At 64.2% G+C, this 22011-nt stretch overlaps 2 protein-coding genes across 3 annotated transcripts in view; one reads left to right on the top strand and one right to left on the bottom strand.

Moving 5' to 3' along the window:
* The first annotated feature begins 1658 nt into the window (after nucleotides 1–1658).
* Nucleotides 1659–20101, top strand: CASKIN1 (CASK interacting protein 1). 2 transcript variants are annotated; one of them, XM_050774170.1, is made up of 20 exons: nucleotides 1659–1913; nucleotides 8005–8056; nucleotides 8167–8264; nucleotides 8670–8815; nucleotides 8913–9008; nucleotides 9089–9219; nucleotides 10812–10920; nucleotides 10999–11107; nucleotides 11201–11295; nucleotides 11450–11567; nucleotides 12879–12980; nucleotides 13088–13176; nucleotides 13252–13336; nucleotides 13419–13510; nucleotides 14345–14455; nucleotides 14539–14640; nucleotides 16348–16486; nucleotides 16625–18634; nucleotides 18917–19331; nucleotides 19576–20101. In XM_050774170.1, the coding sequence occupies exons 1-20, from the start codon at nucleotides 1820–1822 to the stop codon at nucleotides 19670–19672; spliced, it is 4290 nt and encodes a 1429-aa protein (XP_050630127.1). In that variant the 5' UTR covers nucleotides 1659–1819; the 3' UTR covers nucleotides 19673–20101. The 2 variants fall into 2 exon arrangements, with proteins under 2 accessions (XP_050630127.1, XP_050630126.1); XM_050774169.1 differs by having other exon boundaries at nucleotides 1721–1913; nucleotides 10999–11295.
* A 66-nt stretch (nucleotides 20102–20167) lies between these two features.
* Nucleotides 20168–22011, bottom strand: part of TRAF7 (TNF receptor associated factor 7) — a 66360-nt gene continuing 64516 nt past the window's right edge. Inside the window, exons 21-22 of the mRNA XM_050774296.1 lie at nucleotides 21823–21942; nucleotides 20168–21647 (exon numbers count right to left, since the gene is read on the bottom strand). Coding sequence (XP_050630253.1) covers nucleotides 21633–21647; nucleotides 21823–21942 — 135 coding nt within the window. The 3' untranslated portion in view covers nucleotides 20168–21632. The remainder of the gene's footprint in view (nucleotides 21648–21822; nucleotides 21943–22011) is intronic.

Below are 22011 nucleotides of genomic sequence, written 5' to 3' on the forward strand. Positions count from 1 at the left end.
CTCTACTAAAAATCAAAAAAATTAGCCGGGTGCAACTCAGGAGGCTGAGGCGGGAGAATCGCTTGAGCCTGGGATGTTGAGGCTGCAATGAGCTATGATGGCGTCACTGCGCCCCCAGCCTGGATGACAGAGCAAGACTCTGTCTCAAAGAAAAAAAAAGAATGACAAAGTGACCAGCTCATGATCACAAACCACTAAGAGGGGGAATAGGACACATCCAGAGGTGCAGGTGCAAAGCCCAGACTCACAACCTCAAGACTCTGGGAACCCAGGTGAGTCCCTTGGCTTCTCTAAGCCTCAGTTCCTTCATCTGTAAAATGGGGACAGTGAGTCCAACCTCATCTAGGAGGTGACCAGCACAGTACCTGACCCAGAAGGTATGCAACTGGTCGTTGGAAAGGGCAAGAGGAAAGGCCCTAGCATTTGTGGACCCCCCTGGGAGTGCTGGAAGACCTAGGGCTGCTACCTGAACCTAACAGGAGACCCCACGGAGGGAACAGAAAACGGCCAGCTGCCCACAAGGATGCCGGGACCCCGGTGCCTGTCACCTTCCCTGTCCCTGCTCTCTGAACTCCTCCGTCCCCCTGGACCTGCTCAATGATCTGGGGCCACAGGCAGTGGGGTGCCAGGCCACACCTCATAGAATGGGTGCGACCCTCTCCAAATTCTGCAAACGGCCTTGCACGCTTGGGTGATGAGGGAAACGGAGCCTGAGCCGGGACTCAGACCCCCACTGATCTGCCTCTAGAATGCTGCAGGCCTGATGGGAGAGGGTCTGAGGCACAGGGTGGCCCCAGCCTTCAGCCAGGAGCTCAGAGGGTGACAAGTCAGGGCCTCCAGCACCCAGGAAGCAGGACCCATCTGCCTGGGCTGCAGGCTGGAGAGTGGGCAGACCTGGGCCGGGGGCACGTTGGTGCCGGAGGGAGGTTCCAGTTCCGTGTGGGTGGAGATGGAGGCGACCCCCAGTCGGTGCCGGGAGTGGGGAGTTGAGCTCCCTCAGTGGGGGCGGTGGGGGCTACCTTGGGGTCGGGCTTCGGACTGAGGCTGGGGGAAGCTGTGGCGCCCGCATTATTTGCGGAGAGGAGCAGGAGGATGCTTGGGGGTTGGGGGTGCGGGTTCCTTGACACCGAATTCATTATTGGGAGATTCCTCTTCACAATCCCTCGACACCTCCCACGGGAACCCGGGGCCAGGAACGCCTGACAGCCTGGCGGGCCGGCTCCAGGGCCACTGGCGCCCGGGTCTCTCGGCGCCCGGTCCCCGCCCGGCCGCTGCCTCGGAACCCTCCCCCGCGGGTCCCGCAGCCTCTGGAAGCCTCTCTGGGCTCAGCCCCGCGCCGCCGCCGCGTCGGGGCTCCGAGTGCACCCCCGGCAGCTGCGTCCCCAGCCCGACTAGCCGCCCCAGGCCGCCCGCGTCCGCAAAGGCCTGGCCTGAGCGCGCGGCGCGCACGTGGGGAGGGGGCGTCCCGGGGCGGGCGCGGGGAGGGCGGAGCCACGGGCCCGGGCGCGCGGCCGGCGCGGGCTGACGGAGGTCGGCGGCCCGGGAGCGGACCCCGGCGTCCGGGAGGCGGCGCCAGGTGCCGCGCCCCCGCCCCGCGCCCGCCGCGCGCCCCCGCCCCCGGGCCGCCCCCCGCCCGTGACGCGCTCCCCGCCCCCTCCGCGCCGGGAGCCCGAGCCCAAGCCGGAGCCCGAGGAGGGCGAAGGGGCGGCGGGCGGCGAGGAGGCGGCGCGGGAGGCGGCCGGTGCCGCGGGGCCGCCGCCGCCTCTGAGCCGCGCCGAGCGCACGAGCGCAGCCGCGTCGCTGCGGCCCCAGCCGCGCCATGGGGAAGGAGCAGGAGCTGGTGCAGGCGGTGAAGGCGGAGGACGTAGGGACCGCGCAGAGGCTGCTGCAGAGGCCGCGGCCCGGGAAGGCCAGTGAGTGGCGGGGGCGCGGGGCGCGGGCGGGAGCCCCGGGGGCCCCTCCCCGGCGCAGAGCCCCCCACCCCTCCCGGCGCCGGGCGGGGAGGGGACGCTGTCGGTTCCCCGGGGGCGGGGCGGGGCCAGCAGCGCCTAGACCCTCGGTCCGTGCCCCCCACCCGCTGTCCCCAGCACTGGAGATGGGGCGGCCCGGAGAGCCGGCCGTCACCCTGAGCCCCCCAGCGGGCACCTGGCGGCACCCGCCTCCCGGGCCGCGGGCGTTCGCATCCCTCCCTCCCTACCTCTGTCCCCCTCCCTTCTCAGGCTGCGGGCTGACAGCTGGAGGTCTCTGCTGGGGCCTTCAAAGGGCGAGGCGGACGCCCCCCCCACCACACGCACCGGGCAGACAGTGAGGGGGCCCCTGCGGGGAGGGGCGACCCGGGAGCTGACAGTCCCTGGCAGACCCCCTCCCCGCCCCACGTTTAATAACACGCTTTGCAGGGAAGGTGGGGGGCAGGATCACGCTGGGGGTGTGGCTGCCCTGGCATGGCCGGTGGGGGGCCATTTACTTATGGGAGAGCGGAGGCCCAAGGTCGCCCAGCCCAGGGCAGGCTGGACTCCAGGCAGGGCCGGCCTGGGGGCAAGGGCTTGGGGCCCTGCTCAGCCAAGCTCCAGCCGACCCAGGTCCCCAGCTTCCCTGCTGGGAAAGGAGGCCATGAGGGAGTGGGGGACCACCATTGGCTATCCCCAGCTTGCCCTGTGGGGGCCCCAGGAAAGGGCTGGGAGCTTGGAGCCCTGATCCCAGCACTGATCCTGGCTCAGCGCGTAGCCTCCCTGGGGGCCGCGGGAGATGGATGGATGGGCGTGTGGACCAGCCGCGTGTGCGGCTGCGCACGTATAGCCGTGTCAGTGTGTCAGGGCACCTGTGTAGGCACGGACAGGGCTCTGCAGGTCGGCATGTGGGGTCTGGGCGTCCTCCCTCCTCCCTCCACCCCCACAGACTGTAAGACAGGGAGTCCTCCTCCCCTTCCTCCAGGGGGATGCCAAGAACTGGGACTGGCTTCTGGGAGGTCGGTGGGGGGAACCTAGAGTCCCAGGAGGACCCCCCCACTCCTGCACTTTACCAGCGGCCCGTGACTGGCCAGCTCCTGTCCACCTTGTGCAGTAAGAGAAAGGGGACACCGGTGCCCTTGCAGGCTGGCCCCCGAGCTGATTTCAGGTCCCTGGGCTCAGAAAGGGAGAGCTTGTGGGCAGAGGTAGCTTCAGCTGAGCCTGGAGATCAGGTGTAGGGATTGAGAGGGAAGGCAAGGTAAAGGCTTCCACCTAGTGGTCGCATGACCTTGGACACAGACAGCTCCAACTCGGTGGACCTCAGTCTCCTCGTCTGTAGGATGGGATGTCAGCCTCACAGCCGGGTCCTAAGATCAGTGAGCCTGGGCGCTTGGAGCCCAGGCATTCAGTAAGTGCTCAGTAAATGCCAGCAACGACCGCAGCCTTAGACGGCCCAGGTCCAGGGGCGGGGGAAGTGGGGGCTTCAGCTCTGGGGAGGTTCCTCCTCCCTTCTATTGTGGCCATTCTGGGGGCTTCCATCCTCACCTGGGTCTCTGCCTGTCTTGCCTGGCCTCTGGGGCAGGAGAGACACCTGCCCTGGCCCCGGCTCCTGCTCTCTGACTCACAGGGGCGGGTGTAATAAATCAGAGGAGAAATCCCTCCATGAATTAGCTCTGTCGTCATGGCAACGCTGGCCTGCTTTGGAGTAAGATGTATTTTGATTCAGTAAAGTACAGCTGAGTTTGGGCCACGAGGTGGGGGGGTGTCCAGCAGTGTCCTCCAGGGCCCCCTGAGCCCAGGGCTATCCCCATGAGCTTTACTTCCATGGTCCCCTCTGGGCGCCCGGCCCCTTCCCTCCACCGCGTTCTCCAGAGTCACCCCAGGCTCAGCCAGCCCCCCACTCACCCCACCCTGAAGGGAGCCTCCCGTGCCCGCATGCACACACTTAGCAGCTGTCCTTGAGCGGAAGAGGAGTCTGTTCTGGGGGAGATGCCGGGGCAGGGGCTGGCCTCCTGCTGGTCGGGAGGGACCCACTCTTCCCTCTGACCCAGACCCTATCCAGGGAGGCCCCCTGTCCGTGGAGGCAGGTCTGAGAATGCCCTGGAGGACGCCCCTGAGCACCGAGGGCCAGCGCCCCGCCCCCCTCTCACCTTCTAATAGCCCCCTAGTAGCTCCCTTCTAGCCCGGGGTATGAACCGGATCCCAGAGTTGGGGACAGGCTCAGGATAGCAGTGAGAGGGCTGGTCAGGGGTAAGGGCTTTACCGTCATAGAGTCACAGGGCTTAGGGACCTCATGGAGAGGGAGGGGGGCTCCTGGGCTTTCATTCTGGCCATGGTCCCCTCCAGCTATGCTCGCTCCTGCTTCATCCAGAGAACCCATTTCCAGGTGAAACAGCCCCCAGCCCCAGGCCCTTCTCAGTTCTGGGACCTTCCTGGGTAACCACTGTCTCCCACAGGAATTGGGGTTAGCATGTCCCAAGACCTCAAGCTCCCTCCATCCAATTTCAGCCATTTTCCCCCTTGAGGAGACCATGGGTGGGGAGAGGGATGAGATGGCTTTACTAAGACACTCCTTCTCACATGGGGGTGGTCCCCTTCCTGAGGGAGACATCCTCCCCCACTAGCAGCTGTCACCTTCTGGGCTTTGACCTCCAGCCCCCCGAGATTTCAGCCCCTGCAGGTGTGGCTGGGTGAGAAGGTGGTTTCCACTCTGGCTGCCTTAGCTGGGGGAGGGATGATAGGGCCTGGCTTGGGCAATCCTGGGGACATGCTGAGGGCTGGCTACCCTGGAGCTGGGAAGAGCGGGGCTCAGTGTTCTGGGGGGAGAACCTCCTGAGTGTGGCCCTGGCAGGGATGCACGGGACAGTGACACCTGCGCTCCCTTCAGCTAATGGTAAGGGATGGTGGCAGGCCCTACGACATAATTCCCAGGTCCCCATGCAAAATGTAAACGCAGGGCCCCTTGCTCAAAAATAAGAATTTCAGGCCAGGCACGGTGGCTCTGCCTGTAATCCCAGCACTTTGGGAGGCTGAGGCAGGCGGATCACCTGAGGTCAGGAGTTGGAGACCAGCCTGACCAACATGGAGAAACCCCGTCTCTACTAAAAATACAAAATTAGCCGGGCGTGGTGGTTCATGCCTGTAATCCCAGCTACTCAGGAGGCTAAGACAGGAGAATTGCTTGAACCCAAGAGGTGGAGGTTGTGGTGAGCCGAGATCGCACCATTGCACTCCAGCCTGGGCAACAAGAATGAAACTTTGTTTCCAGACAGAAAAAAAAAAAAAAAAAGAATTTCAAGATGGTGACAGGAGAGCATCCGCAGGCATGGGGTCCTTCTGAGCCAAGCACAGGCCACACGCCCATGAAGTCCCCTCGGTGGCCAGGCAGGGTGTGGGGGATGAAGAGATCGGTCCAGTCTGCTGCTGACTGAGCACCTCATCTGCGCGGGGCACTGTTTTAGCCACTGGGGATTCTTTCGTGAGCAGAACAGATGAGGGCCCTTGTCCCCTTGGTGCTGGTAGTTGAATGATGGAGATGGGTAGGAGCAAGAGCAGAAGGAGGTGGACGTGGCAGGTGGTGATGAGGGCTGCAGAGCCAAGCACAGCAGCTGCGGGGCGGGCAGGGTCACCACTTCAGATGGGGAGGGCATGCTGAGTGAGCAGCCTGTGTGGGTAAGGACCTGAAAAACGTGAGAGAGGCTGTGGGGTTAACTAGGGAAGAGGAGCCCACACATGCACACAGGACATGTGGAAAGGCCCTGGGCAGGGCAGACTATATGCTAGAGGAACGTCTGGAGGCCTGTGTAGCTACAGCAGTAATGGTGGAAGTAATGAGAACTGAGAGCAAAACAGGAGCCCCACGCACGGACGCTGTCCAATCTCAGCCTCCCCTCCCAGCACGGCCACTGCCCAGTGTCGGCCTCCCGTCCCAGCACGGCCGCTGCCCAGTGTCGGCCTCCCCTCCCAGCACGGCCGCTGCCCAGTGTCGGCCTCCCGTCCCAGCACGGCCGCTGCCCAGTGTCGGCCTCCCCTCCCAGTGAGACCAGTGCTGCCAGGGGGTCTTCAGGAGAGGAGTGGCTGGATCTGACTCATGTTCTCTCTCCTCTTTTTTTTTTTTTTTTTTTTGAGACAGGGTCTTGCTCTGTTACCCAGGAGGTTGGAATGCAGTGGTGCGATCCCGGCTCAGTGTAGCTTCAACCTCCTGGGCTCAGTCGATCCTCCCGCCTCAGCCTCCCTAGTAGCAGGGACCACAGGCACACGCCTCCATGCCTGGCTAATTTTTTTTTATTTTTTGTAGAGATGGGGTCTTGCTATGATGGCCAGGCTGGTCTTGAACTCCTGGCCACAAGTGATCCTCCTACCTCAGCCTCCCAAAGTGCTGGGGTTACAGGCATGAGCCATGGCACAGAGCCTGACTCATGTTTTCCCAGGGACTCCCAACTAGGGTGGGTGTGGAGGTTGGACCAAGGGATGTGGGAGGACCTTAGCAACACCAGTGAGGAGGGGATGGCACCAATCCTGCCAGAGATACCGGCCTGGACCAGGTCGGTGACAGTGGCCGCAGGGAGAAGGGCTAGGGTTCCAAGTGTGCTCTGGGGATGTCTGAGAGGCAGAGCTGACAGGCAAGCTATAGGTGTACAGGAAAGGCCCCAGGGCTGGCTCCAAGGTTTTGGCCTGGGCCATGGTCAGGAAGGGTGGCATTGCCACTAACCAAAAGGGACACTGGCACCAGCAGTGTCTGAGCAGTGGGGGAGGGGCCAGTGAAGCTGGAGACGCCTTTGCTTGCCAGGAGAAACCCCTGGCTGGAGAAAGGTGGGGGTGGGATTCCTGTACAGCTAATATTAGTAATCGCCACACACCAAGTCCTGACTTGTGCCAGGCCCTGCACGCTTTATGTCTGGAAATGCTCTCACACCTCTGGGAGGCCATTAGCACCCGCGGCTCCAGCTCAGGGAGGGCGCCGGCAGCCAAGGCCACAGGCTGGTGAGTGGCAGAGCAGAGATTCGAATTCACAGCTGTCTGGCTCCCTTGGCCAGTCTCGTGGGTCATCAGGGGACCTGCACCCTGCGTCCAGTGGCTGGGACCGAGGCCGGGGCAGCGGGGGCTGCTGTGGGCCACTGTATAAGCCCTGCAGCCAGCCCTGTGCCTCGACTCCCTCAACTCCCCTGCCCTCAGCTCCCGCCCCCACCCCGTCCTGGGCCTGGACAAAGGGGCTTCTGTCCTGCCAGCTCCCCTCTCAGAGTGACTGACCCACAAATGGGTTATGTAACCACGGCCCAGATAGGCGGGGGTTTGGCCCAAGTCTGCTTGGACTAGCGCCCACTGGGAGGGCATCGGTGGTCTTCCCTCCTCTGGCAGCCAGCTGGGGGAGGCCAGGATGCGGGGGCCCCAGGAGGACACTGGTGCCCTGAAGGCAGGGCATGGGCCCCTCTGGCCTCAGGTGCTCCGAGTCGCTGGGGAGGAGGCGGCCGTTCGCGTGAGGTCGCTCAGAGGTGCCAGCCCACTCGCCCGCCTCCCACTTCTGCTCATCCACACTGGCTGTGGCCCAGGGCTGGCAGTGGGGGTGCTGCACGGTGGAGACGCAGATCCTCCCCCAGAGATACCCCCATTTCCGGGTGTTCCAGCCTCCCTGGCCACCCCCGGCCCCATCTGGATCCTTCTGAGAGACAGATTGGGCCGGCTCTCTCCCTCCCACATTGGCAGGTGCCCAGCCAGTGTCCTAAGGGAGGGGTGTGCATGCACATGTGTGTGCTGGTGTGGGTGCACAGCCTTGCCTCCTATCCCCAGGTGGGGACAAGGACCCCAGGCCGGAGTCCTCAGTACTGTGAACCCCCACATCTCGGCAATGGGACACCAAGTCCTGAGCAGCTGGCACCTGGGGCGGGGTGCGGGGCAGAGCTGAACGCATGAGTGCACGAGTGGACGAGTGAGTGTCTGCAGACTGAGAGCCCAGCAGCTTTGTGCCTGCCGGGGAGATGGCTGGCACCCTCTCCCTGCCCTCAGGCCACCTGGAGGGGCTGGCACAGCCTCCCCTCACCAAGTCTCCTTCCATCCCCAGAGCTCCTAGGCTCCACCAAGAAGATCAATGTCAACTTCCAGGACCCAGATGGGTGAGTTCTGAGCCAGGCGGTTCCCGCCTGGAAGGGAGGATGGCTCCTAGGGAGGGCAGGGTGCCCGGGGCGCCGGGGCCTCTGCTCCATGTGTCCTCTGCCCATGCTAGCTTCTCGGCTCTGCACCACGCGGCCCTGAACGGCAACACGGAATTGATCAGCCTGCTGCTGGAGGCCCAGGCCGCTGTGGACATCAAGGACAACAAAGGCAAGACTGGCCCAGGGGCCTCCAGTGGGGACAGGGGTGGGGGAAGTGAGGGGGGGCTCCCCAGGGCCTGCATGGGTCCTTGGCTGAGGTCTCAGCCCAGAGTCTTAGTCTGATTTCAGGCAGGTCCTCCTGGGATCAGGGTCCTGGAGGCCAAGGATGGGCTTGGAGTCAGGGGTCAGCTCCCAGCAACCCCCAAACCCACAGGGTTAGCCTCGGGGGTCAAGGGTCAGCTCCCAGCATTCCCCTCACCTCCCAGAGTTGGGCTTGGGGTCAGGGGTCGGCTCCTAGCACCCTCCCACCCCCTAAGGTTGGCCTTGGGGTCAGGGGTCAGGTCCCAGCAGCCCCCATCCTCCAGAGTTGGGTTTGGGGTCAAAGGTCAGCTTTCAGCATCCCCCCGCCCCCCAGGCATGCGGCCGCTGCACTATGCGGCCTGGCAGGGCCGGAAGGAGCCCATGAAGCTGGTGCTGAAGGCGGGCTCGGCTGTGAACATCCCGTCTGATGAGGGCCACATCCCCCTGCACCTGGCAGCCCAGCACGGTCACTATGATGTGGTGAGGCCCGAGCAGGGGCGGGGGCAGGGGCGGGGCAGCCCAGGCAGGGCAGCGCAGCCTGAGGATGTGCGGGCCTGACTGCGCCCTTGGTCCCCAGTCTGAGATGCTGCTACAGCACCAGTCTAACCCGTGCATGGTGGACAACTCGGGGAAGACGCCCCTGGACCTGGCCTGCGAGTTCGGCCGCGTTGGGGTGAGTCTCCCGTGGAGCTCTGTGGGGTGGGGCTGGGGAGCCCCACATCAGGGCCCCCCTACCCTGACCCTTCCTTCAAGGTGGTCCAGCTGCTCCTCAGCAGCAACATGTGTGCGGCGCTGCTGGAGCCCCGCCCGGGAGATGCCACCGACCCCAACGGCACCAGCCCTTTGCACCTCGCAGCCAAGAATGGCCACATCGACATCATCAGGTAGAGCCGGTGGCAGGGAGGGCCTCAGCCTTAGGGTCCCCAGGGTTCAGCAGCAGCCTGGGGCTCAGGGCACCAGCTTCTGGCTTGGGGATGGGGCAAGAGCAGGCAGGGTCCCAGGTCCCTGGTCAGGCCTCTGGCATGGCCTCCAGGGCCCATGTACAGTATGAGCTGGAGCAGCTGGGAAAGGGGCTTCTGTGACTTCTCTGTCCCGGCCCCGTTGCTCCTGGGTGCGCTCGAGGAGGTGCTGAACTTCCCTGAGCCTCACTTTCCCATCCAAAAGTGGGGCTCAAAGCAGCGCCTACGCTAGCATCAGATAAGATAACAGCTGGGAAGTCTTAGCACAGGGAGGGCCCTTCAGCAGCGCTCACTGTGGGCTGGGCGCGGCGGCTGACACCTGTGATCCCAGCACTTTGGGAGGCCAAGGAGGGAGGATGGCTTGAGGTTGGGAGTTCACAAAAAAAAAAAAAAAAAAAAAAAAATTAGCCGGATGTGTTGGCACACACCTGTAGACCCAGCTACTGGGAAGCTGAGGCAGGAGAATCACTTGAGCCCATGAGGCTGAGGCTGCAGTGAGTGGTGACTGTGCCATTGCACTCCAGCCTGGGTGACAGAGCAAGACCCTGTCTCAAAAAATGCAGTGCATTGCACTGCAGCCTGGGTGTGGTGATGCACACCTGTGGTCCCGGCTGCTTGAGAGGCTGAGGTGGGAGGATTGCCTGAGCCTGGGAGGTCGAGGCTACAGTGAGCCAGGATGGTGCCATCGCATTCCAGCCTGGGTGACAGAGAGAGACCCCATCTCTACTTTTTTTTTAAAAGTGGCTGAGTGCGGTGGTTCAAAATGCTGCAATCCCAGCATTTTGGGAGGCTGACACAGGAGCCCAGGAGTTTGAGACCAGCCTGGGCAACACAGCAAGACCTGGTTTTTACAAAAAATAAAGGCAAAAACAAACAAACAAAAAAGCTGGAAATGAGCATGCATGTCTGTAATCCCAGCTACTCTGGAGGCTGAGGCAGGAGGATTGCTTGAGGCCAGGAGTTTGAGGCTGCAGTAAGCCATGACTGTACCACTGTACTCTAGCCTGGGTGACAGAGTGAGACCCTGTCTTAGAAAAAGCAGACCGGACTCAGTGGCTCACGCCTGTAATCCCAGCACTTTGGGAGGCCGAGGCGGGTGAATCACCTGAGGTCAGAAGTTTGTGTCCAACTTGGCCAAAATGGTGGAAAACCCATCTCTACTAAAAATACAAAATTAGCTGGGCGTGGTGGCAGGTGCCTGTAATCCCAGCTACTCCAGAGGCTGAGGCAGGAGAATCGCTTGAACCCAGGAGGTGGAGGTTGCAGTGAACCGAGATCGCACCATGGCATTCCAGCCTGGTCAACAAGGGTGAAACTCCATCTCAAAAAAAAAAAAAAAACAGTACAAGGAAAAGCGCTCAGCACTCAGTGAATGTCAGAGACACGGGGCAGGGCTAGACGGTCCTCAGCCCCCAACCAGACTGCTGGGGTACCTGGAAATGGAGGCCTGGCTTGGGGGTGCTGGGGCCGGCCTCCTGCTGGAAGGCCCCGCCTTGTCCACCTTGCCTTCCCACCAGGCTCCTCCTCCAAGCCGGCATCGACATTAACCGCCAGACCAAGTCCGGCACGGCCCTGCATGAGGCTGCGCTCTGCGGGAAGACAGAGGTGGTGCGGCTGCTGCTGGATGTGAGTGTGGGGGCCAGGGGTGCTGGGCCCAGTGGGCTGTAGGGGCTCCTGACAGGGCCTCACCTCTCACATGTGCAGAGCGGGATCAATGCCCACGTGAGGAACACCTACAGCCAGACAGCCCTGGACATCGTGCACCAGTTCACCACGTCCCAGGCCAGCAGGGAGATCAAGCAGCTGTTGCGAGGTGGGCCCAGGCAGGGCAGAGGGGCAGTGGCTAGGGCTGGGGCTGGGCCAGATCAGCCCGCAGGACTTGGGGGGCCCCCTCCTGTATCCCCAGAGGCCTCAGCGGCCCTGCAGGTCCGGGCGACCAAGGATTATTGCAACAATTACGACCTGACCAGCCTCAATGTGAAGGCGGGGGACATCATCACAGTAAGCATGGCCTCAGGGGCTGTCTCGGCAGGGAGGGGGCAGCATCTGGGCGTGTGCACCCCAGAACACCGCCGTCCTGCCGCAACTGGGGGGCACTGGGCAGGAGACTGCGAAATGGGGCATCTCCCTGAGCGCCCCCCACCTTACTGGCCAGGTCCTCGAGCAGCATCCGGATGGCCGGTGGAAGGGCTGTATCCATGACAACCGGACGGGTAATGACCGGGTGGGTTACTTCCCGTCCTCCTTGGGCGAGGCCATCGTCAAGCGAGCAGGCAAGTTCCACCCCACCCTGGGGGACAGGCAGGAGCCGCGCACCTTGGGCTTGGGGGCTGGAAGCAGCGAGCATGCTAAGCGTGTGAGGGCCCAGCAGGGCTGGTTTTCTGGGTGCTGGCGTGGGGTTGAGTGGGGAGCATCAGGGTGCCCCAGCAGCCGTCTCCTCATCCGTTCCTAACCTGTTCCTTTGTGCATTCCACCAAGCACTGTGTGCCACCACGTCTGGTTCTGAACTGGCCACCAGGACAGATGGGGACCCAACTCCCAAGGAGCTCGCCCTGGGGCAGGAGGGGGCAGGGGACAGTGAAGTAAACATGAAAGGACATGTACTTACCAGTGACCCGGAGCACAGGGAGGGCCTGCTTGAGATGAGGCAGTCAGAGGAGGCCAGAGAATGCCCTGAGAGGCTGGTGGGTTCCAGGTGGCAGGAGCTGTGCATTAAAAGGGGGCGGGGCCAGGCGTGGTGGCTCAGGCTTGTCATCCCAGCACTTTGGGAGGCCAAGGCGAGAGGACTGTTTGAGCCCGGGAGTTCGAGATCAGCCTGGACAACATAGTGAGATTCCATCTCTACAAAACATAAAATTAGCCAAGCATGGTGGTGTGCGCCTATGGCCCCAGCGACTTGGGAGGCTGAGGTGGGAGGGTTGCTTGAGCCTGGGAAGTGGAGGCTACAGTGAGCCAAGATTGCACCAGCCTGAGGGACAGCGCGAGACTCTGTCTCAAAATAATAATGATAACAACAAAGGCACTCAAGTGTCTGCTCTTGGTGAAGAAAAAAGGGAAAAAACAAAGGCGCTGAGGCAGGCAAGAGCTGGGCACATCTGAGGAACAGGAGGCTGAGGAGAGGGACTAGGCCAGGGACCCAGGCTGTGAAGCCCCACGTGGCGGCTCTGAGGGACCAGGGGCCCGTTTACTCCTGATGGAGGACATGGAGATGCACAAGCAGGGCCAGCGCCCGGTCACGGCCATCTAGCTCCTGAGTGGGAGCCTTGGCTCCAGCTTGTGGGGTTCTTCTTGCCTTCCCCCCACTCCCCAGTACAGAGACGTTCACGCCACCCAGCAGTCTCTGGCCCCCTGCCCCCAGGACCCCAGGGCCACCAGCAGGATGCCTAGGCTTGGCTGCCTCTGCCTCTCTCCTGCTCTAAACGTCTGGCGGGGGAGGGGTGTTCCTCGGGGCTCTCAGCTCCCTGGAGACAACAGCAGGCAGAGAGGACCCCCCTGCTGTGGCTGCCCGGCCTCTGCCCCGCCTCCCCTGTGTCAGCACCCGCCCTCGCTGGCCCAGGTCTCAGGAGGCTGTGCTCGACCTACAGGTTCCCGAGCAGGCACTGACCCAAGCCTGCCACAGGGAAGCAGCTCATCGGGACCTTCTGCACCCCCAGAGGAGATCTGGGTGCTGAGGAAGCCTTTTGCAGGTAAGCCGGGTCCCTGAAGGGCAGAGGTGGCAGGACTTCCACAAGGCACCACTGTGGGGCCAGGCAGGGGCCAGCACTGGCCTCATCTTGCTCTCTCACGCTGGCAGGTGGGGACCGAAGCGGCAGCATTAGCGGCGTGGCTGGCAGCCGGGGCAGCGGGGGCCACACCCTACACGCGGGCTCTGAGGGTATCAAGGTAGGTGGGGTGGTGGTCGGGGCTAGGTTGGCCAGGGCTGGGAGCAGGCGATAAGCCGGTGTTTCTGGGTTGCAGCTCCTGGCAACGGTGCTTTCCCAGAAGTCCGTCTCCGAGTCCAGCCCAGGGGACAGCCCCGCCAATCCTCCAGAAGGCTCTGCAGGTAAGAGCAAGGATGCTGCCGCACAGCCCGACAGAGGAAAGCAGCCCAACAGCTCTTGTCCCCCACCCACTCTCGTCCTCAGGTGCGGCCCGGTCCCAGCCTCCAATGGCCCATGCAGGGCAGATCTATGGGGAGCAGCCGCCCAAGAAGCTGGAGCCAGCATCGGAGGGCAAGGTACAGGGCTTGGGGGTGCTCCCAGTGTGGGCTCCGGGGAGAGGCTGTAAGGCCGATGGGCTGACAGGTGCCTACACAGCCTGCCTGGCCTGGCTGCGGTGGGATCGGGGCATTGCCAGGCCAGATCCTCTCCTCTGTCTGTCAGTCTGTGTGTGTTGTGTGTGTCCGCCTGCGTGTATGGGTGTCGTCGTTGTACAGGCTGTGCGTGTGGGCCAACCTGTGCCTCCATGTGTGCATGTGTGTGTGCAGGGTGTGTGTGTGATGGTGTGACTGTGAGCCGGACACGCGTGTCTGTGTACAGGTAGAAGGGGCTGGGTACGAGACGGTGCAGTGCGTGCATGGGCGCGGCGTGTGGTGTGTGAGTGCACCTGCGTGCTGGGGAGGCGTAAGCTGCTGTCTGAGTCCTGCACAGTGGAGTAGGCAAGGTGCCCCTGCCTGTGGGCACAGAGCCTACCTTCTGGTCCAGACTGAGGCCCCTTTCCCGGAGCCCCCTCCCAAGGGGCCACACCACCTGCCTCCCCAGGATGGCGCAGGGCGTCCCTGGTGCAAGAGCAGGGGACAGTCAGGGAGGCATGTGGCGGACAGCAGCAGCCCCCCCGCCCCCCCAGTGGAGATCCCAGAAGGCAGAAGGGTGGAGGATGCTCCAGGAGGCGCCTCAGGGACTGTGGACTGAGGATCATTCACGGGCCAGGCTCACCGGGGCCTGCTGCAGATGGAGCAGCGGACAGCGGACACAGCAGCTCGCGGCTGGCCGGCCAAGCGGAGAAGGAGGCGCTGTGGTGGCAGGGCACAGCCAGGCAGGCGAGCCTGCAGTGGGTGCCTTGTGTCTTCCAGAGCGCCGAGGCCGTGAGCCAATGGCTCACCGCGTTCCAGCTGCAGCTCTACGCCCCCAACTTCATCAGCGCTGGCTACGACCTGCCCACCATCAGCCGCATGACCCCCGAGGTGAGCTTTCCACATGCCACCGGTGCCAGCTGCGTCCCACAGACGGGCCCAGCCCCCAGCTGACAAGCCTCCCCTCTGCCTAGGACCTCACGGCCATTGGTGTCACCAAGCCGGGCCACCGGAAGAAGATCGCGGCAGAGATCAGCGGCCTAAGCATCCCCGACTGGCTGCCTGAGCACAAACCCGTAAGGCCACCTGCACCCCAGGGGCTGGGCCCAGGACGGGCAGACAGACAGACAGAGAGCCTGCCTCCCTGGCCACAGCCCCCACCCACCCTCAGGGTCTTGAGGGAGAGGAGAGTGAAGGATGTCCTGCTAGCAGGGAGCCTCCCAGTCAGCCCCTGTTCTGTCACTGGGGCAGAGGCAAGGTGATGCTGTCCAGGGGCCATCGGAGCTGAGGGAGCCTGAAGCCAGGAGAGTCCCCTCCCCACGTCCATGCTCTCACCAGGACTCCCTGCACATGCGAGCTGCCCCACAGAGACCCCCAGCCACCAGGCCTCCAAGCACTGCCACTCACATGCAGACTGCAGGGGCTATGCTCACACGCACCCAGGCACGTGCCAGCCCCTGCACAGCAGGCGTGCATGGAATACCCTGCAGGCGCCCACCAACTTCGTGCGTGCACACGCGCTCTACCGCACGTGTGGCCCTCACCAATAGCTGACACCCCATTTTCGGCGATACTTGCACATGCCATGGCCAGTGGTCATTAACAGGGAGGTGCGGATGGGTGTGGCGGTCAAGCCTGTAATCCCAGCACTTTGGGAGGCCAAGGAGGGTAGATCATGAGGTCAAGAGATCGCGACCATCCTGGCTAACACGGTGAAACCCTGTCTCTACTAAAAATACCAAAATTTGGCCATGCGTGGTGGTGGGCGCCTGTAGTCCCAGCTACTTGGGAGGCTGAGGCAGGAGAATGGCGTAAACCCGGGAGGTGGAGCTTGCAGTGAGCCAAGATCGTGCCACTGCATTCCAGCCTGGGTGACAGAGCGAGACTCCGTCTCAAAAAACAAAACAAAAAGGGAGGTGCCTGTGCAGTGGGATGGTTCTGGGCCTGAAGAAGGTGGGCCCAGGCCTAGCCCAACGCAAGTGGACTCTTTGGGTCTCACACTGAGTTCTGGGCTCCCAGTGGGAGAGGCGATTGGTGGCTGTCAAGAGCCACCTGGCGTGTGGGTCTGCACTCACCCTGCCTTGCCCCACTCAATTGGTGGCTCTGGGGTCCTCCTGGGGGTCAGGTCCGGGTCCCACAGGCCTTGCCGCCCACCTGGGGGTGGCTGAGTATGCCAAGAGCAGGTGCATGAGTGAATTCCAGCTGGGAGTGTGGACGCCTGGATGCCGCTCGGGGAGTGATCGGGTGTTTCTCGGTGCAGACCGATGTGGGTGTTGGCACGTGTGTGTGTTGTGGCTGTGTGGCATGTGTGTGGCCCTGTGTCTGGTGTGGGTGAGAGGTCAGAGTGTGACACGGGATGGGGTGCTGGTGCCTGTGCTTGGCTGGGAACGCAGCGTGCAAGTCCTATGCGTGTTCCTGTACCAGGTGTGGCCCCGTGTGTCTGTGTCCACGACTCTGGGGTGTGTTTGTGTCTCCCCATGGTGCTGTACTTGTGGCTGCCTGGCCGGGTGGGAAAGTGCCTTCTTCTGCGCCCCCCGACAAGGGCGTCCTATGGACGCAGTCAGCCGTGTGCGTTCTCATGTGCTCGATGTGTGGCATGCGGTGTCTGCTGCCTGAGCCGAGGCTCTGCCTACATTTCTGGTGCCAACACTTTGGCCTATCCGTTTGTCCTTCTGTCTGTCTGTACCCTGCTGGCCCCGTGCCCCCTTCTCCTCCAGCTCCAGGTAGATGGGCAGGGTGCGGGCAGCCAGCCCAGGTGGCCCCTCTGTGTCTCTGCTCTGTAGGCTAACCTGGCCGTGTGGCTGTCCATGATCGGCCTGGCCCAGTACTACAAGGTGTTGGTGGACAATGGCTATGAGAACATCGATTTCATCACTGATATCACCTGGGAGGACCTGCAGGAGATCGGCATCACCAAGCTGGGTGAGGCCCCAGCCCCAGCCCCAGCTTCCAGCCCCTGCCCTCAGCTCCCAGCCCCAGCCCCCAGCCCAGCCCTGCCCTAGCCCAGCCCCTGCCCTCCACTTCCTGGTCCACCTGACCTGCCCCCTGCGCCCCACTCAGGACACCAGAAGAAGCTGATGCTGGCTGTGAGGAAGCTGGCAGAGCTGCAGAAGGCTGAATATGCCAAGTATGAGGGGGGCCCCCTGCGCCGGAAGGCGCCCCAGTCACTTGAAGTGATGGCCATTGAGTCTCCGCCCCCACCTGAGCCGACACCGGCCGACTGCCAGTCCCCTAAAATGACCACCTTCCAGGACAGCGAGCTCAGTGATGAGCTGCAGGCTGCCATGACTGGCCCAGCTGAGGTGGGGACCACAGCTGAGAAGCCCTCCAGCCATCTGCCACCCACCCCGAGGGCCACCACACGGCAGGAGTCTAGCCTGAGTGGTCGGGCACGGCACATGAGCAGCTCACAGGAGCTGCTGGGCGACGGGCCCCCTGGGCCCAGCAGCCCCATGTCTCGAAGCCAGGAGTACCTGCTGGATGAAGGCCCGGCTCCCGGCACCCCGCCCAAGGAGGCCAGGCCAGGCCGCCACGGTCACAGCGTCAAGAGGGCCAGCGTGCCCCCTGTGCCTGGCAAGCCACGGCAGGTCCTCCCACCAGGCACCAGCCACTTCACGCCCCCGCAGACTCCCACCAAAACCCGACCAGGCTCTCCCCAGGCCCTTGGGGGACCTCATGGTCCAGCCCCAGCTACAGCCAAGGTGAAGCCTACCCCACAGCTGCTGCCGCCAACAGAGCGTCCCATGTCACCCCGCTCCCTGCCTCAGTCACCCACGCACCGCGGCTTTGCCTATGTGCTGCCCCAGCCTGTGGAGGGCGAGGTGGGGCCAGCTGCCCCGGGGCCTGCGCCCCCACCCGTGCCGACTGCTGTGCCCACACTGTGCCTGCCCCCCGAGGCTGACGCAGAGCCTGGGCGGCCCAAGAAGCGAGCCCACAGCCTGAATCGCTACGCAGCGTCTGACAGCGAGCCGGAGCGGGACGAGCTGCTGGTGCCTACTGCTGTGGGCCCCTATGCCACGGTCCAGCGGCGCGTGGGCCGCAGCCACTCGGTGAGGGCGCCTGCAGGTGCCGACAAGAACGTCAACCGCAGCCAGTCCTTCGCTGTGCGGCCCCGAAAGAAGGGGCCACCGCCGCCCCCGCCCAAGCGCTCCAGCTCGGCCCTGGCCAGTGCCAACCTGGCGGATGAGCCGGTGCCGGACGCTGAGCCTGAAGATGGCCTGCTGGGGGTCCGGGCACAGTGCCGGCGGGCCAGTGACCTGGCCAGCAGTGTGGACACGGGCAGTGCCGGCAGTGTGAAGAGCATTGCGGCCATGCTGGAGCTGTCCTCCATTGGGGGTGGGGGCCGGGCTTCCCGCAGGCCTCCCGAGGGCCACCCCACTCCCCGCCCTGCCAGCCCAGAGCCGGGTCGGGTGGCCACCGTGCTGGCCTCAGTGAAACACAAAGAGGCCATCGGGCCTGGCGGGGAGGTGGTGAACCGGCGCCGCACGCTCAGCGGGCCAGTCACTGGACTTCTGGCCACTGCCCGCCGGGGGCCTGGGGAGTCGGCAGACCCAGGGCTCTTTGTGGAGGATGGCACTGGCCGGCAGCGGCCTCGGGGTCCCTCCAAGGGCGAGGCAGGTGTTGAGGGCCCGCCCTTAGCCAGGGTGGAGGCCAGCGCCACACTCAAGAGGCGCATCCGGGCCAAGCAGAACCAGCAGGAGAACGTCAAGTTCATCCTGACCGAGTCTGACACGGTGAAGCGCCGGCCCAAGGCCAAGGAGCGGGAGGCCGGGCCTGAGCCACCACCACCACCACTGTCCGTGTACCAGAATGGCACTGGCACCGTGCGCCGCCGACCGGCCTCGGAGCAGGCTGGGCCTCCGGAGCTGCCCCCACCGCCCCCGCCTGCCGAACCCCCGCCCACCGACCTGGCGCACCTACCCCCACTACCCCCGCCCGAGGGCGAAGCCCGGAAGCCGGCCAAGCCCCCTGTCTCTCCCAAGCCAGTCCTGACGCAGCCCATGCCCAAGATCCAGGGCTCGCCCACACCCACCTCCAAGAAGGTGCCGCTGCCAGGCCCTGGCAGCCCAGGTAGGCGCATGGGGCCAGCCAGGGTGGGGTGAGGGGGCGGCAGGACTCTGCTCCACCTCTCTACTCGGTGGTCTGCGGGGTTTTCCTTTTCTTGGGTTTGATGGAAGCCCAGGTGGGGTGGGAACGTGTCCCCAGACCCTCTCATGCATCCAGGGCAAGGTGAGCAAGGTCCTTCCTGGTCCGCTGGGGAGGCAGCGGCGCGAGTAGGCCGCGGGAGGCCGGGGCAGGGGGCCCGGCGGCGGGGTTCGTGTCCGCTTGGTGCCAGCGTGGTCCTTCCCGCAGAGGTGAAGCGCGCCCACGGCACACCGCCGCCCGTGTCTCCCAAGCCGCCGCCGCCGCCCACGGCGCCCAAGCCCGCCAAGGTGGCCGCGGGGCTGCCTTCGGGCAGCGCTGGCCCTTCGCCAGCACCCTCGCCCGCGCGCCAGCCGCCCGCCGCCCTCGCCAAGCCGCCCGGTACGCCGCCCTCGCTGGGCACCAGCCCTGTCAAGCCCCCGTCCCCTGGCGCGCCCGCGCTGCACGTGCCCGCCAAGCCCCCGCGCGCCGCCGCCGCTGCCGCCGCCGCGCCCCCCGCCCCAACCGAAGGCGCCTCGCCCGGGGACAGCGCCCGGCAGAAGCTGGAGGAGACGAGCGCATGCTTGGCCGCGGCGCTCCAGGCTGTGGAGGAGAAAATCCGGCAGGAGGACGCGCAGGGCCCGCGGTAGGTGCGGGGCGTGGCCTGGCGGGCGGAGGGGGGGGCTCAGCAGGTGGGCGGGGCTTGGTAGAGATGGGCGTGGTGTGAGCGGGGCTCAGTAGGGACAGGCGCGGCGTCAGCGGGGCTCGGTCGAGGTCATCGTGCGGTAGGCGGAGCCCGACGGAGATGCGGGCTGTGGGCGTGTCCTGACCGAAGTGGGCGTGGCCAGGCCCACCCCGCCCGCTCACGCCCCGCGCCGCGCGCCCCGCAGCGACTCGGCGGCGGAAAAGAGCACGGGCAGCATCCTGGACGACATCGGCAGCATGTTCGACGACCTGGCCGACCAGCTGGACGCCATGCTGGAGTGAGCGCCGCCTCGCCGGGCCCGCCTGCGCCGCCCGGGCCCTCCCCGCACACTGACCTATACCTCAGGATGGGCGCGTCTGGGCGCGGCGCGAGCGGCCGGGCAGGGCCCCGCACAAGCACAACTCCGGCCCCTGGGGTCGGGCCGGGGCGCCCACCGGGGACCGCCTGGCCGGGGGCTCCAAGGGCTCTGGGCAGACCCCGCGCCCGCGCCCGCGCGTCCTCCCCACCTGCTGCTCCCCGTGCAATACCTGCTGGGCCTCCTGCCTGTGCGGAAGGGGAGGGCGCCCCGGGACCAGGGATGGGGCAGCGCACAGGCCCGGGCCCAGCACAGAACTGCCCATCGGGACGCCCGGTCAGCCGCTCAGGCGCAGCACAAGGGACAGGGGACCAGGGTCAGGGCCCCCCTGCCCCACCGCACCCCCAGAATATAAGCTATCAAGAGTATTAATTTATTGGGAATGAGCTGAGGCGGATTTCCCCAGAGAAACAAAAAGGTATAACTTTAACAAATATATATTTAAAGAAAGAAATATTATTGATTCTATAGAAAACCATTTACCAACTGAAAGGACAAGAGTCTAGCTCCGGACAAAAGCTGTTAAGAGGACCAGGCCGTCTGCCTGCGGTCCTTCCTCCTTCCGGCCAGAGTGGAGGCCCCAGGCCGCTAGCACAGGTGGAAGGCTGGGGCCCCGGGGCGGGTGCTCAGGCGGGGGCTCCTCTGCGCTTCTCTCCTAAGTTCTCTGCGCCCCAAGAACTCGAGGTTGTGCCTTGCTCTTGGCGGCCATGTCCTCCTGGCGTGGCTGTATCGGGGCGCGGGTGGGTGTGGTGAATGTGGGTGTGTCAGTGTGGCGGCCACGTGGAAGCAGGGCACGTAGCAGGCCAGGCCAGGGGCTTGCAGCTCCTCTGAGGGCGTGCCTGGCCTCCTCTGGGGCCTGCGCAGGCAGCCTGTCCACCCCGCCGGAGTTCCCACGGACGCTTCTGCTCATGGTCCAAGGCTGTGTCGTGTGGTCATTCTCACCCTCCCTTTTCCTCTCTCTGTCCCTGCTCCCTCCAAGAAGTACTGACTGGTCTCTATCGTGTTTGCTGATCCACAGTGTTGGGCACAACTTTGACGTTTCTTAAAAAAAAAAATTTAAAAAATGCCGAAAACCAGCGATTGTGGTGTGGGGCGGGCGGAGGCGGCTGGCGGAGGTGGCGTCCGTGCGTGCAGGGCCCCTTCCCGCTGTCTCACCCCGTGTTTCCCTGTAAGTGGACGTGCCCAGCTGTCCCCCCAGGCCTCTCCTCAGTGGGCGGCCCAGGCTGGGCTCCAGCAGGCAGGGAGGGGAGGTTTGGGCAAGGCGCTGCCGTTGGCTGTCAATAAACAGCAGGAAACAGAAGTGCCTGGCTCACTTTTTGGGGGCACATGTGTTGGGGGAGATGGGTCTGAAGGCCAGCAGCTCGGGTGTGACAAGTTGCCTCCTAGCAGGGAGGCCCCAGAGTGGGCTGAAGTCCTGGGGTCCACCAGAGAAAACCGCCCCATGCCCCCCCACTCACAGCAGCCAGTGCCTATGCACACCAACCTCAAGGCCACACAGCCCCCTTGTCCCGAGGAGCTGTCCCCACTCACAGCCACAGTCTGTGGAGTGTTTATTTCCACCAGGAAGTAACCAAATCTACACACAGTCTAAAAACAGTAGAAAAGGTGAGTAAAAAGGCCCTCGATCCATCTAGGGTGGGGATGGAGGGTGGGCCGGGGCAAGCGTCGTACCTGGCACCCAGAGAGAGGGGCTGGGCAGCGAGGATAGTGCCGAGTAGAAGGAGGCTTGCCGAGCATTGGGCAGGGAGGGCACTGCCCGGCTGCCAGAGCCTGTCCACCTGTGCCCATAGGGCAGGCAGAAACCCCGAGACCACCCCATGTGGCCAGCCTGGCTCAGACAGGTCCAGGGCTGGTCCAGGGGAAGCCACGGCCTGGCCTGGATCCCGTCAGCAAGTCCAAACCTGCAGAGAAACGGCTGCTTCACCAAGGTGTCCTGCGGCCAGCCACCCTGGCCCAGCCACACCTGTCACATATACCTACCCTCCACCACCTCATGCTGGGGCTGCCAGCTCCTCATTCCCACCCCCGCTCCATCCTGTGCAGCCCCTTTGAATGGCCCGAGCCATGGACACTGACCTTCACAGTGCTATCCACAGCCCCTGAGAAGAGTCGGCCCCGGGACACAGCCAGCGCGGTGACGCTGCCCTGGTGACGCAGCAGGGTCTGCGTGCAGATCATGTTGTCCATACTCCAGACCTGGGGGCACATGGGACGTGAGGGCCCGCTGGAGCTCAGCTGCCCGCCCTCTGAGTCTCCTGCCACCGC

The sequence above is a fragment of the Macaca thibetana genome, chromosome 20 (assembly GCF_024542745.1).
Source record: "Macaca thibetana thibetana isolate TM-01 chromosome 20, ASM2454274v1, whole genome shotgun sequence".
NCBI lineage: Eukaryota > Metazoa > Chordata > Mammalia > Primates > Cercopithecidae > Macaca > Macaca thibetana.